The following is a 13,383-nucleotide window of genomic DNA, read 5'->3' on the forward strand; positions in this document are numbered from 1 at the left end:
GGTTATAATAGAGCTGTGTAAAAAAATAAAGAAATAAATCTTGGTTATTTTATTTCTGGATGGCTACACATGCTTATATAGTCAGCATATTAATAGTTTGCTTACAAAAACAACTTTTTTCCCTCCAGTTTTTAGCCAAAGGGTGAGAATTTTTGATGAATTTGAGAATTTAAAGTGTACAATCATGTGGATGAGTCAGAGACTGAGCTGGTAAAAAGCTTTGTATGTTTGTTTCTGTGAGAAAATAGGACAGGGTTTCCCCCGTGGATAAATGCTCTTTGTTGGTTGTTGGTGGCAGATTCCTATCAGTGCACAATCACCATTCAGCCCAGCCTGTCTGTCTGTTGCCAGTGATGGGCTTGATGAGTTATGGTCTCCTGTCCTGTTCTGTAATCCCCCAGAGCCTGTCTGTCTGCTGCCGCCTCCCTTATGCACACAAACAGAGCAACAAAGACACAAATTCTCTTACACAGAACTCAAAAACAACACTTGTTTTCTTCCTGTTTTCAGTCCATAAAGACGGTTTGGAATTAGCAGAAAATACAACAAATGTGTGCTGTTCCATAAAGCAGTAAATATCAGAAGTTTTCAGCATTAGTTGATTTCCAGCTAGTATTAAAACACAAAACATTTTGAACCAGACTGAAAAATGGCATTGTTTGTTGGTTATACAGTATGAGTTCATAGGTTTTGATCTTCTCTATTTGGCACAGAGAATAAAGAATATTGTGTACATCAGTTAATCAATTATAGGTCCACCTGAAATGGTCCAACATCATCAGATTTTAAGTGTTAATTGTGATTTTTTTTTTTAGCTTTTTATGTACCTGGTACATTTCCCATTCCCAGTTTGTTTCCCATTTTAAATGCTTATTGCTTACATTATTTTTATTCTAACAGATTGATTTCTTTCTTAGCTTTTTCCTTCTTCGTTTTGTTTCTACCTGCTCCAAATTTCTGACTTACTTAACTGGAGTCACAAACATGTCTGTGTTGAATTACCTTCTTAGAAGAAGCTTCATAATCATTTCTATTGTTTCAACTAAGGTGCAGCAGCTTCATGTGGTCTGCAAGCTCTCTCGTTTAACTGCAGACTTATCTGAATATTACTATAATATTCTATATTTAAAAATGGAATGTGTTGCTATTAAATTAAACAGTTTGTGCCATGCAGTTGATTATTTTAAAACAAATTATTAAATATCTTCCAAACACAGTGATTACATTTTTTTTTGCCTGAGGTTGTTATTAATTACTTACTTCCTAAATGAAAATGAGCAAAAACACTGGCTGTGTTAGCATAAAAAATTATTCATGCCTACACACTTTTATCATCGGGAGGTATGTTTTTCCCTAATACAAAACACTTGGCCTTTGGTAAAAAAAACCAAATTGGTTCCTTGTTTTCATTTTGCCGTTATAATTTCTGAAGGGGAGGATTTCTCTTGTCTGTTTTTAACACTCACTGCTGTTTGAGCAAAATCCTCCAGTGGAGGGTGGGGTGAGGGATCTATTTTCATGACTGATAACTAAAAGCTTTTGGCACACTTCTCTTTAAAAAAAAAGTAAAGGGGGAGTGTATTGTTTGTTTCCAGGCACATAGTTCAATTCTAAACCACAATCAAATGATTATCTCAGCTTCAGTTGTTATGAAAACACAAACTGTATCAAAAATAATTTGACTTCATAGCCTGTCTAAATGCCTTGAAATTGGCCTATGTCTCTTTGAGAACCTCTTACTGTTTCAGACACTCCCACTTCAGCACATCTTCACAACAATGCTTCAGGGGAGGGGTGTGAGCTCAGCTGAGGACTGAACTCCAGGGCGGGGCTTTGTAAAAAAAAAAGGCGGTGCTTTGTACCAGTAAATGTTGAGGCAGCTTCAAATGGCTACCATAGGAGAGGCAAGGATTTCTCAAACATCCTTGAATGAGTCGAGCAACACACTTGATATAACACACACATGATAAAGTCGTTTTTTCATAATACTACCACCCCCCAGCTTTATTTCAACATGCTGTCATTATTTTAATTGTAAAATGAGCTTTCTTGTGTATTTCCTTGTTTGTGTTAATTTTGTTAGTTGAACGTTTCTTTGTTCTTACTTCAGTGATTAAATGTTTAGAGATGACCAATGTTTTTTCACCTCATTGCTTTAAGGTTTTATATGTCTGGACTAAATTCTTGTCCAGGCCATTAATAGTGCTTGCTGTTTATTTCCTGGAAGGCAAAATTGTTGGCGACCTGTCAACCTGACATTTTAGTCTAGACAAGAAGATGATTCAAGTGACTGGTGTTCCCATCCCCCGAAGCCGTGCCGTTAGCTTGACTGAGTAGGTTTCCACAGAAATGCTCAGCTGCCACTAACACACACTCCTGAATGCTAATTAGACTCCACGTCCCACACTGCTGCTTTTGTTTTGTTTTTTCATTCAGTTTTCCTTATTCTCCTAATTTTCATTCAAAATGATCAGATATACGTACTCAAAATCACAAACAACATATGTCTGTCTGCACATGCAGGATATTATTATTGATACGGTACACTTTTTGTTTCATATTTTCATTTAGATTTAGTTTGGTTGTGTGAGTGGTAACTTTTTATCATAATTTAAAAAGAATTTTTAGTCTATGAAGTCCTCGTATTCTTTGTTGAACAGGACAAGATGACGCTTTATGAAATGTGTTTGAAATGAAACGTGTTTTTAAGTTGTGTTTGTTATTCAGAGGAGTGTTTATTATCTGCACAGCAGATGTATTTCTGGATAATGAGTGCTTGCCTTGAATATAGTGTGTCTGACTGTCTTCACGCTTGGTCAAAGCTTTGGCCTGAAGTGCCGACGTTCTGTTTTATTTACAGTTATACAAGAATTAGGACATTGTGTCTGTCAGTGTTCACTAGCTTTTTCATCTCTGCCTGCGCTTCAGCTAATGGTCTCAGTTTAACTTTTTGCTGTCATAGCAAAATTATTGTTTGAACAAAGAATTGTCTTTATTGGGAGGATTGTATTTATTTACCCGGCCTGATTGTATGATTTTTTTACTGACTATAACAGAAATGGGCACATTAATGGCACGATTCAGGCTGAAAATCTTAACTGTTTGACTGCTGCAGCATTCTTAAAATAGATTAAAGTAATAATTTTGCAAACTCTTTTTTTTTTTTACAGTTACGTTTACTCACTGAAATAATAAATTAAATAATCATGAATGTGTGCGTTTGTGACTCACAAAGTCGGCATCTTGCAGGGTGGCCATTGATCAGAAATGAGAGAAACTCTTAAGAGAAAGTCTGAGGTTCGATTCCTGGCCGTAAGTGCCCATAGGCAAGACTCTGAACCACTCATTTTCTTCTATGTGCCCATCGGTGTGTAAACAATTGTTCCAATTGGAAGCCCGAATAATACACAGAAAATTATTAAGTTCTCAGTTAAATGTTTCTTTTCAGATCCAAAGAATCCATTTCACTGCGAGCCTGTCGGTGGCTCCAGAAGTCTAAACAAAATGGCCGTCGATCACATATTCTCATAATATTTATAGAAAACCTGGTCACACCCCTGGGGTTGGTCCCTCTTAGGAGAGCATTGGAATTCCTGAAATGTTAAACAATTGTGTTTTAGGGGTGCACCTATTGCAGTTTTCTGGTCATTCACTGATCTTTAAAAAGTCTAACCTGCCAGTTCCGATTTTGGCCGATACCGAAATTTTAAATAGCTGACACTGTGAGGTGTTATAAGGTCATAATACACCTTCAATGTTCCAGTTTTATTTTATTGAAAACCATTGAACGATACACTTGAAACAATAAAAACTTGTTTAAACTGGACATTAGGTAGTGCTCACAGCAGAAAACAACGAGACAGTGGCTGATTTTCAGACCTTTGTGGAGGTAGATGAGAAGCCGATCTTTTCTATCAATTTTAAATATCGGCCGAACTCCCAAAATTAAGGAAATCGGTGCGCCCCTTTTTATGTTTTCATTTACACTGCTGGAGCGAGGCCCATATATTACAGTAAATAGAGACTTGTTAATTCTGTTACTGTTTAAAATAAATGACTGCCATTGATTACTAAGTATAACGTGTAAAACTATCTAAAATTCAGTTAATCAACCACAAAATATCCAGCTGGTGTATGAATGGGATATAAAGCACTGATTATACAGTGGGATGATTTATTCAGATAAATGTTTTAGTGATGTAAAGTGCTTTGAGTTGCCTGGATAGCCAAAATTTTTTAAATAGAAGTACCATTTACCGTCTGAATATAATTGTCACTGAGCTGCTTTAATAGTTCATGTTATTTAATGGTTTGATTGTCAGTGTTTAATTCATTTTATTATTATTATTATTTATCAATGGTAATGTCTCTGATGTTAGTGGAAATTATGTAAGACTTCATTTTGGCCTTAAGGCCCAAAACCAAGTCTTATTAAGAATCAACAGTTTGTGTTGTATTCTAATATTTAATAGTTAACAGTTTTGGGGCAAATGGATTTGTGTGTTCTCATGCTGGAAAGTCATTAAGAATTTTAGATCATAAAGCTTGTTTCAAAGAAGAAACTGACTGTGAAAAGGGGACAGATGTGTTGCGTGCCTCATAGTCAGGAGCCTTCAATGCCCCCAAGCACTGACGTCCAGTATACCAGCCTCTCTGTCAGAGTGTGACCTTTTCTTTTCTTCACTCTCCTCTTTCTCTTCTCCATGTCCTCCTCCTCCTCCTCTTTTCCCACAGAGTTACTGGCCAGAGCCGGAACAGCCTAAGCAGTGTAACATTATTGGGTTTATGGGGTAGGCAGCCAGACAGGCAGAGGGGCACCAAGCCAGACGAATAACAAATGGCCCCCGTGAAGGTAAAATAACGAGTGTGAGGGAGTTCAGGAAATGTGGCTGCCAGACCCGTCTCTGTGACACTGCTGGACCAGTCGCTCCGGTGCCAGTGATGTGATGAACAGGGCTTCGTCATCTTTCACTCAGTCTCATTCTCTCTCACTTCTGTTTTTTTGACCAGTGGAGAAAAAGTCGACAGCCATGTGTGTGCAAAGTGTGACAAACTGCAACTATATAAATTCTCTCTAGTTTTTTCGTTTAATTTCTTAATCACTTTTTAATGTTCTTTAGCACAGATATTTAAAAGGAACAAATCATCAAAAAATCCACTTTTTCTAGCTGTTAAATACATTTTGTTGTGTACTTGTAGTCTCTAGGTGTGCAGAAAAGTTTAATTTAATTTCTCCTGGTGCTGCATAGATATCTTTATATTCTGTTTGGGTTATATTTTCAACTTATTTCGTTTTCTCTATTTTCTATGACATTTTTTGAACTACTACGTCATGATTTTTTGCAATGGAATTGCAACTACAATGTGGTGGTCTTCATTCTCCTCTGGCTTTGGGTCAGACTCTGGCTCCAACGTGTGAGGCTGGATGGACGTCTTCCCTTGTTGACATTTTTTAATCAATTTGTAAACTGTTTCTGTGCTTCAATATAGTCGTAAACCCCTCTATCAAACTGGAATGGACCAGTCTGGAACCTTGAGGAGGGCGGGGCATACGTGTCTTGTTTGGATTTTATTAAAATTATAATTCATAATTTGATCCTTGAGTCCATTTATGTGCTTTTATGGGGAAAAAACACTTGAATGTCACTTTTTTCTTAGCACAGTACCCTTGATCAAAGAGCCTACTCCCAACTAACATTTAAATTAAACTCTGCTTCAATTTATTAGACACGTTCCAGCAGGGCACTTTTCAGTCAAGTAGAAAATATGTAAATGAATTATGCTCTGCTCTTCCTGTCACCACCTCTAGATGGCAACAGATCTACTTGTGTTTGCCTCCAGTTCAGTAGCTTGATGAGCAACCCTCTCACTGCTCATTGTGCATTCTGTCAGGCTAGACGTGGAGGAGCCAGAGACTGTCATCTGTATATCTTGGGGTTTGTGTTTCTCGAGCTTTATGTGATGCCTGAAAGGGCCGGCACTATAGTGGCTCTGCAAGAAATTCGTTCATCTCTGTCTCTAATCCCCAACAGCAAAACAACTTCCTTCACCCACTCCCGCTGGCCAGCAGTTCCAGTTTCTCTTTGTTCGGTGGCGCCGGCTGTGTTGTTTCAAATTTCAGGTTCTGCAAAGCATTCTGTGTGACTCTATTGTGCTCACTTTGGTCGTGATTACATCAGTCGGAGCACACCTAATGTTTTCAGTTCATTATTTAGACATGGATTTATCAGATACAAAACTGAAGACTTATTTGAAAATCTGTCTATAAAATGGCAGACAAGCCCCTATCTGCTTATTTTTACTGTTCGTTTTGAATAGTTGAGAGTTACAACTGAAATTATTGACCTAGCCTTATATTAAAACTAAAGATTTTATTCCAATAATGACATTCTAACAAATTACAGTGAGATAAGAGTCACTTGCAGCAGCTTCCACTCATATTTGCATGTATTCCATGTGAGTTTTAGCACATCGTTTTAGCTGTTTTGGTTCAGGCTCACTGCTTTCCCCCTTATCATTTTGAGCTCTAAAAACTGTTCACAACTAAAAAGTTCTCATACTTACTGCACCCATCCCTCTTTGCTGAAAAGCACACACCATTTCCCTCAAAGTACTGAGCAAAACTGAATATTTAGCAGCTCAAGCGCCACATTTCCCTCTAGCAAAACCAAATAACGATAAATATTGCATTGGCATCTGTCTGACAGGAAAAGAAACACAACATCACACGAATAATAATGTTGCTTCTAAACTGGTGGATGTTAAAATACGAGCTGTTTGCATTAATGTTTAGCATGTCAATTTAAAATTAATGATACAGTTACACCCAAAAGTAAGGAACAGTACGTGTCAAGCATGATGAATTGGTTACTGGGTTAACACTGCTTGGATAAAGAGCTGGCATTGAATTTCCTACCACTGTAGCACATTTATATTTAAAGCTAAAACAAAAGTTGGCCTTGTCAAAGATGAAACCTCTTTGACTTTACTGCACTGTGAATATTCTCAGTGTTATGAATTGTGTTCCCTTTTAAATGTGCTGTTTTTTTAATTGCATTTTATTATTTTTGCACTACAGACTACATTTTTCAGTTTTGTTGCATTGATACAATGGCAATAAATTCTTGTTCTATTCTATAAAAATGTTAGACTGATGTAAATCCCATAGAATAATGCTGATTGTTTAATTACCACACATGGCATTATTAAATTAGTGTTTGTTATAGCAGGTTTATTAAAATTATTTAAATTAAAAAGAGAAAATGTATCATTAAAAAATTGTTCTCTTACAGGTGGTCTGTGGAGTGTCTTCACACTGGGTGGAGCTGGCAGTAAAGGAGGGGTAGACCAGGAAAACGGTCCCTTACCTTTATCCAATCAGAGTCTTCTGTTACTGCTGGTATTATCCAATCTAACAGATGGGCCTGACTGGCCAAACCCCTATCGCCAGGCTATTACTTGTTTCCGAAACACACAAGGTAATAACGAGTGTACAGCAGGCATATCATCCTTTTTATCTCATTGTTTATGATTGAGACTTTTATTTACAATATATGACTTGAGCCGGATGTCATTAAAGACGTGTTAGTAGTAAACCTCCCAGTGTTTACTCTTTTTTTCTTTCTTTCTGTAGACACGTCATCGCTGCCTGTGGATCAACCTCACAGTTTCCAGATCAATTTCAACAGTCTTTATACAGCTCTGTGTGAGCAGCAACGCTCTGACCAAGCCACTTTACTGCTTTACACTCTGCTCCACCAGAACGCCAACTTGAGGACGTACATCCTGTCAAGAACTGACATGGATAATCTGGTGGGTGGGAAGATTATAAAGTGACCCTGATTTCATTCAGACAGACAGAGGCAAAAAATCAATCTTGGTGTGCCTGGTTTATGGTTAATAAAAGTCATTATGTAGCTTTTCGAAGCATGTATTGGTGTGGCCCTGAAATCTTTTGACATAACTGTGTGCTGCGACAGGTGGTGCTTTTCTCTTCATGTGGGATAGTCAGTATAGAGTTATGATATGTTTAGCAAATAAAATAATTTTTAGAAAAACATTCAAGTACAGTGGACTCACAAATAATGTTCTTTTCCACTTCTTGATGTTTTTGAATGAAACATAAAAGTAGGAACTCCGGTTAAAATAATCAAAACAGAAAACTACAATAAAGCTGATAGTTTGCTGACATTTAAAATAAAAACACATTCACACACCTAATCTGAATCTGTAGGTCCAATCCATTCTTTCTTTTTTTAACATTTGCTACATTTTTCTTGTACTTTATGACTCATTGAAGCAGTAAAAAAGGCACCTGATCCCCTGAAGGGATGAACCCAAGTTGTATCTATAAATAAGAAATGCTTAATTGTCAGTTTGTCACAAAGACGTATAATTTGTTCCCATCTCACAAATTCTAGCTATTAAAAAAGGCTCAAATTAAAACATTTTACAAGTCATAAAGTAGTATTTTTGAGAAAATCTGACAACTGGAGGACAAAATAAAAGACAGCAGGCCTAAAATTCGTTGTCTTTTTTGTAGAGACAAACACTGGTTCGGGATGCATACATCCATGTGAAGTAGCTTTAAGAACAATTCTTCTGAAAATGATCAGCTTCGATGAAACGTTAAAAAAACTTTAGAAAGTCTGAAAAAACTTTTGTTTTAAAGGTGACAAAAAAACTCTGGAAGGCAAATTTATCTTTAGTAAAGTTACACCAAGTGTGTTGTAAAATATAACTACTAAGATAAACAGACGTGTACTGTCTGCTGAGCTCTTTCTCCCATTTGTCTCTCAGGTGTTGCCCATCCTCGAGATCCTTTACCATGTAGAGGAGAGAAATTCTCATCATGTCTACATGGCCCTTATTATTCTCCTCATTCTTACAGAGGATGATGCCTTCAATCGCTCCATCCACGAGGTGGTACGTAGACACACACTTTTTTATCATGCACGCCGCAGCTCAGCTCCTGTGAGGGAAGCCACTCATTATGCCCACTCACTGCGATTCTCGTCAATCATTCCTGACACGTTCAGCAGACACATGTCACCTACTGTCCCACTTTCTCTCACAGGTGCTGAAGAACATTTCCTGGTACACAGAGAGGTCACTGACAGAGATCTCACTTGGCAGTTTGCTCATTCTGGTTGTCATCCGCACCATCCAGTTCAACATGACACGGACGAGGGTAAGACGAGCGCAGATTCATGCATTAAGTTTGCGAATTAGACATCTGCTCTAAAGAACGTTGGTAGTTCCGTCACTCAGTAATATACAAATGCAGCTTTTATTTGTTGTGTCCTCTTTTAGGATAAGTACCTCCACACCAACTGTCTTGCTGCACTTGCCAACATGTCTGCCCAGTTCCGATGCCTCCACCAATACGCTGCCCAGCGCATCATCAGGTAAGAATGTACTGAGAGTTACAAATGTCAAAACAAACTGAGCAGAGCAGATTTGTTAATGTTGAGTGATCTTTTTCAGTACAGCATGTTATACAGTGAAAAAGTGGTGTTTTACAACCATCAAAAAGTTAAGGTAACTATACGGAGCCCGTCCGGTGACACTGGATTAAAATTAATGAGTTGGTTAATGTGTAGCCACAGATAATTTTGATACAGACATTATAGGAGTCAGATTATATTTGAATATGCTGTTTTTGTGTTTAACTGTTCAAAGGTACTGAAGGAAATTTTGTAAACGATTAACTGAATGTTAGATCCAGTGTTGTTTCATACTTTCTGATCATTGCAGCCTTAAGGTTTAAAACTGAGACTGTGTGTGTCTATGTGTGTGTTTGTGTGTGTGTCCTATCATGTGTTCTTTCTGTAGCATAAACAAAAAATAGTTACATTCTACTCTGATTTAAAAGTTACCACCTTCAGGGATGTAACCAGGAGGAGACATGCGTTATAATAGGGCTATTCAACTAAATTGCTCCGGGGAACACAGTTACTGCCGGTCAAGAGCTGAGAGCCCAAACATCCAGCAATTAAAGTCATTGTGTAAATAAACCAAATGTTACAAATATCTGTTACCTTTGAAATAGTTTATTTTGCTGGATTTAATCATAAATACAACATACAGAATCCTATATAATAAAAGTAGTGATAATAAAACAACATAAAAAACAAAAATAACTCTTGTTTACCACAAATAATAGTTTGACATCTCCAAATTTTAAACCAATTTTATTTTCATTTTCATAGTTTTATTTTATCTTCAACTGCTTGCTGTTTTAACTGTCTTGGGTGTTTATAGAAATGTTTTTTATACCAGCTTGTAGCCAAGATCCTGATCCTACCAAACATGTCTGTGTTTAACTAAAAGAAGTCTTAGTAATTAAAGTTGAAAACCGGGGCTTTGGGCTTAAGAGATGAATGAACTAATTGGCGGAACTTTGGTCACCTGCAGGCCGCCAGTTGAATAGCCCTGCGTTATAAGGTCAATCATTTGAGTAGAAATTTTTAAGGAGTTTTTAGAAGTTTTGAGTCGTGCAGAGAGTCTCTGCTTAGATTCAGCCTGGAACAGACCGGACTGTTTTTGTTTTGGTCTCCAGATACAAGCTCAAGGCTTTTCACTCTGAGGCCTGTGCTGTGTACTACTGTTTGGAGCTGATTGGAGTCAGATGAGTATAAAGATTTATAAAGATATCCAAGTGGGTCTCTGCTATTATTCAGACTTCCCTTTTTGGACGACGCTGATTTCTACAGTACCACACAATTATTGTTTTTAAGTTTAAATCAAAGAGCGTACCTCCATGGTTCAATCTAAATGGTACATTTTTCATCACAGCCTACTAGTATTTACAAGATGACATTGAGCACTTTAAATGTGTGTCGGGAAACAAAGTTTTTACTGTGTTCCTGAATGTCATATAACTCTGACTCCTTGGAGCATGTTTTGTGTGTAAAGCTTTAGAAAAATGCTTTTTGGATAAATATAACTCCAGTCGTCACCTGTGTCTTATAGCTGCAACATACAGTGTAAAGCTAAGAATCACTCCATGCCTAACTTCAAGTGACTGAAGTATTTCTATATTAAAGTTAAAAGAAATTAATTCAAAATCCTTCATGTTAACAATCAACAGTCTCTGCATGGAAATGACTACAATAACTATCTCATGGCATGACATAACTATCTCGCGGCCACACATTAATTTCTTTTTTTCCAATGTCACCGAACGTCCTCCATATAAATACTAAATGATATTGTGTGTTGACTTTTTGACACTCAAATGGTATCTTCAGTGGTTTGAATCACAATCAGGATTTTGTCCTCTATTTTAGTATCTTATTGTAACTTCCTATGAGTCATTCAGATAATTTTTTCATTTTCCATCATGTGTGTCATTCCATTTAAATTTGTAATAAATGTAGATAAGATTAAAAGACGATGGAGTGTTTTTGCATCATTGCTTGAACTGCACCTCATAAACACTGTACCACTTCACTGTGATGCAACACAAAAAGAAAAGTGTAATGTTGCTTTAAAACTTTGCGCAAACACCAGTGGGTGTCAGGTCACTCCCACCAGTCAGACTAAGTGGCTTGCCTTTCGACATCATGCATTTAAATTATAATAATAAGCAGCTCATAAGGTCTTAGTACTTCAGCTTGTGCAGCATGTGATCATAAGACTAGAAAAGGGACAAAAAGGGTGGAAGAAAACAGCCACTCTTTAAAAAAAATGCATGCTGAATACAGATATTGTTATACAATAAACTGATGGAGACTGCAAAGTTTGTGTTGAGGAAAATGTTATGTAACGTGAAGGAAATTAAAGAAAAAAAATTTGACCTGAAAAACATCCAGACATTCATGTGCATTTGTTCACTCCAGGCAAGCGAGAAGAAATGGTTTCTTCCTCAAAGACACGCGCACATTCAGTATCATCTTATCTTTGCTGTTGTTTCTCTCTGTGTCTATGCTCTTCTGTCCAGTAGTCATGCAGAGCAACTGACTCTGTGTCTGATGATAATGATAATGATGATGACTATGATGGCCTGGGCTGGGCTGAGCCACTGGCTCCCGACAAGATAAAGGGAATTTCCTGCCAGGAATTTCCGAATGTCAGCCGAGCTGCTGAACTCTGCCCCTCAGCTGACTCTCAGAGAAGATCTTAACTTGTTATTTACAGGAAGCTTCCCATCACCACCACCACCGTCTTTATTACTTTTTAATGTTCGACTTTGCTCTCCACCATTGTTCAGTTTCTTCTGTGCTGTGACTCTTATCCATTGCTCACACAGAAGTTCAAAAATTATCCCAATTTTTGAATGTGTGCTCAAATGAAATTTGTAAGGAGTTCGTATTGTTCATTTACAGGCTCATAATTTCATTCTAATAGTTTACTAGAACAATTTAAAAATGCTTTAAATTGTTTTATTGCTTAATATTACTCAAGCACCGCATGTTATGCTTTTGTTATAAATGTTTTAATCTAACTCCCAAAATGACTATCTGCTCTGTTTGGACAGGGAATACAAATTTCTTTTCTTTTTCATATCAACTAACCAGTCTTATTGCAAATATGAAGTGAATAAGTAACGGTTTGTTTAAAAAAATCACCTCAAAATACACATTTTAAGGAGAGCAGACTCTGTGCAGGGATGTGCATTTCAAGGAAAAAGCCTGGTTGACAAATATTGTTGATTATTTTTATTGTGGAGTAAAATAAATTAAAATAAAATAAACAAAAAAGTAGGTGTCTGTGGAAAAACAACCGAAATTTATTTTTTTAACTGCTTACAATAAAAAAAAAACCTGTCTATAAAAAAATTGGCATTGACATTTTACAAAGAATAAAGGTTGAAGAAAGCCTGATTTTGGTGTCCAAACAAACCATTCAAGCTCCACTAGGAAAGTCAAAATAAAATTATTTATGATATTTATTTTTTTATTAAGAACTATCTTATTTGTTTTATATATGTATGTGTATGTATATGAATACATAAACACATACATACATATAAATAAATAAGAGATGGTTCTCCAAACTTCTAGAATGAGGTCATCGTGACTTCTTTAGTTTTGAACGTGACCTCATCTGTCACTACTCTTGCTCATGACCGACTCTAGGATGATACTAGCGCTGTGCAAATCTTTTGAATCTTTGTTTCATGGTCTGTGTCTGTCACTGCCTCAGCATATATTACAGATGGGACAGGCCAGCTGGTCACACTGTGTTACTGTGTTAACATCCCAGGTGGATCCTGGTTGGTGGTCTTTCAACTAAAATAGAAAAAAAAAACACCTGAAAATGTAGAACTGAGCCACCAGTAGGTTTTAATGACATTTTGCATTTAGATTAGAGCTTCCATGCAAACCTCAACATGCAGTAGTTTGTCTGATACATTTTATTTTGTTGTTTGTTTTTGGA

General features: G+C 36.9%; 1 protein-coding gene across 1 annotated transcript in view; it reads left to right on the forward strand.

Annotated features, from left to right (window-relative positions):
* Window positions 1–13,383, forward strand: part of dym (dymeclin) — a gene marked incomplete in the record, with an annotated part of 65,935 nt that overhangs the window by 18,344 nt on the left and 34,208 nt on the right. The window contains 5 exon segments of the mRNA XM_014009326.1: window positions 7,293–7,478; window positions 7,634–7,812; window positions 8,800–8,925; window positions 9,077–9,190; window positions 9,313–9,407. Coding sequence (XP_013864780.1) covers window positions 7,293–7,478; window positions 7,634–7,812; window positions 8,800–8,925; window positions 9,077–9,190; window positions 9,313–9,407 — 700 coding nt within the window.

Source organism: Austrofundulus limnaeus, unplaced genomic scaffold, assembly GCF_001266775.1.
Source record: "Austrofundulus limnaeus strain Quisiro unplaced genomic scaffold, Austrofundulus_limnaeus-1.0 Scaffold57, whole genome shotgun sequence".
In the NCBI taxonomy this organism is placed as follows: Eukaryota; Metazoa; Chordata; class Actinopteri; order Cyprinodontiformes; family Rivulidae; genus Austrofundulus; species Austrofundulus limnaeus.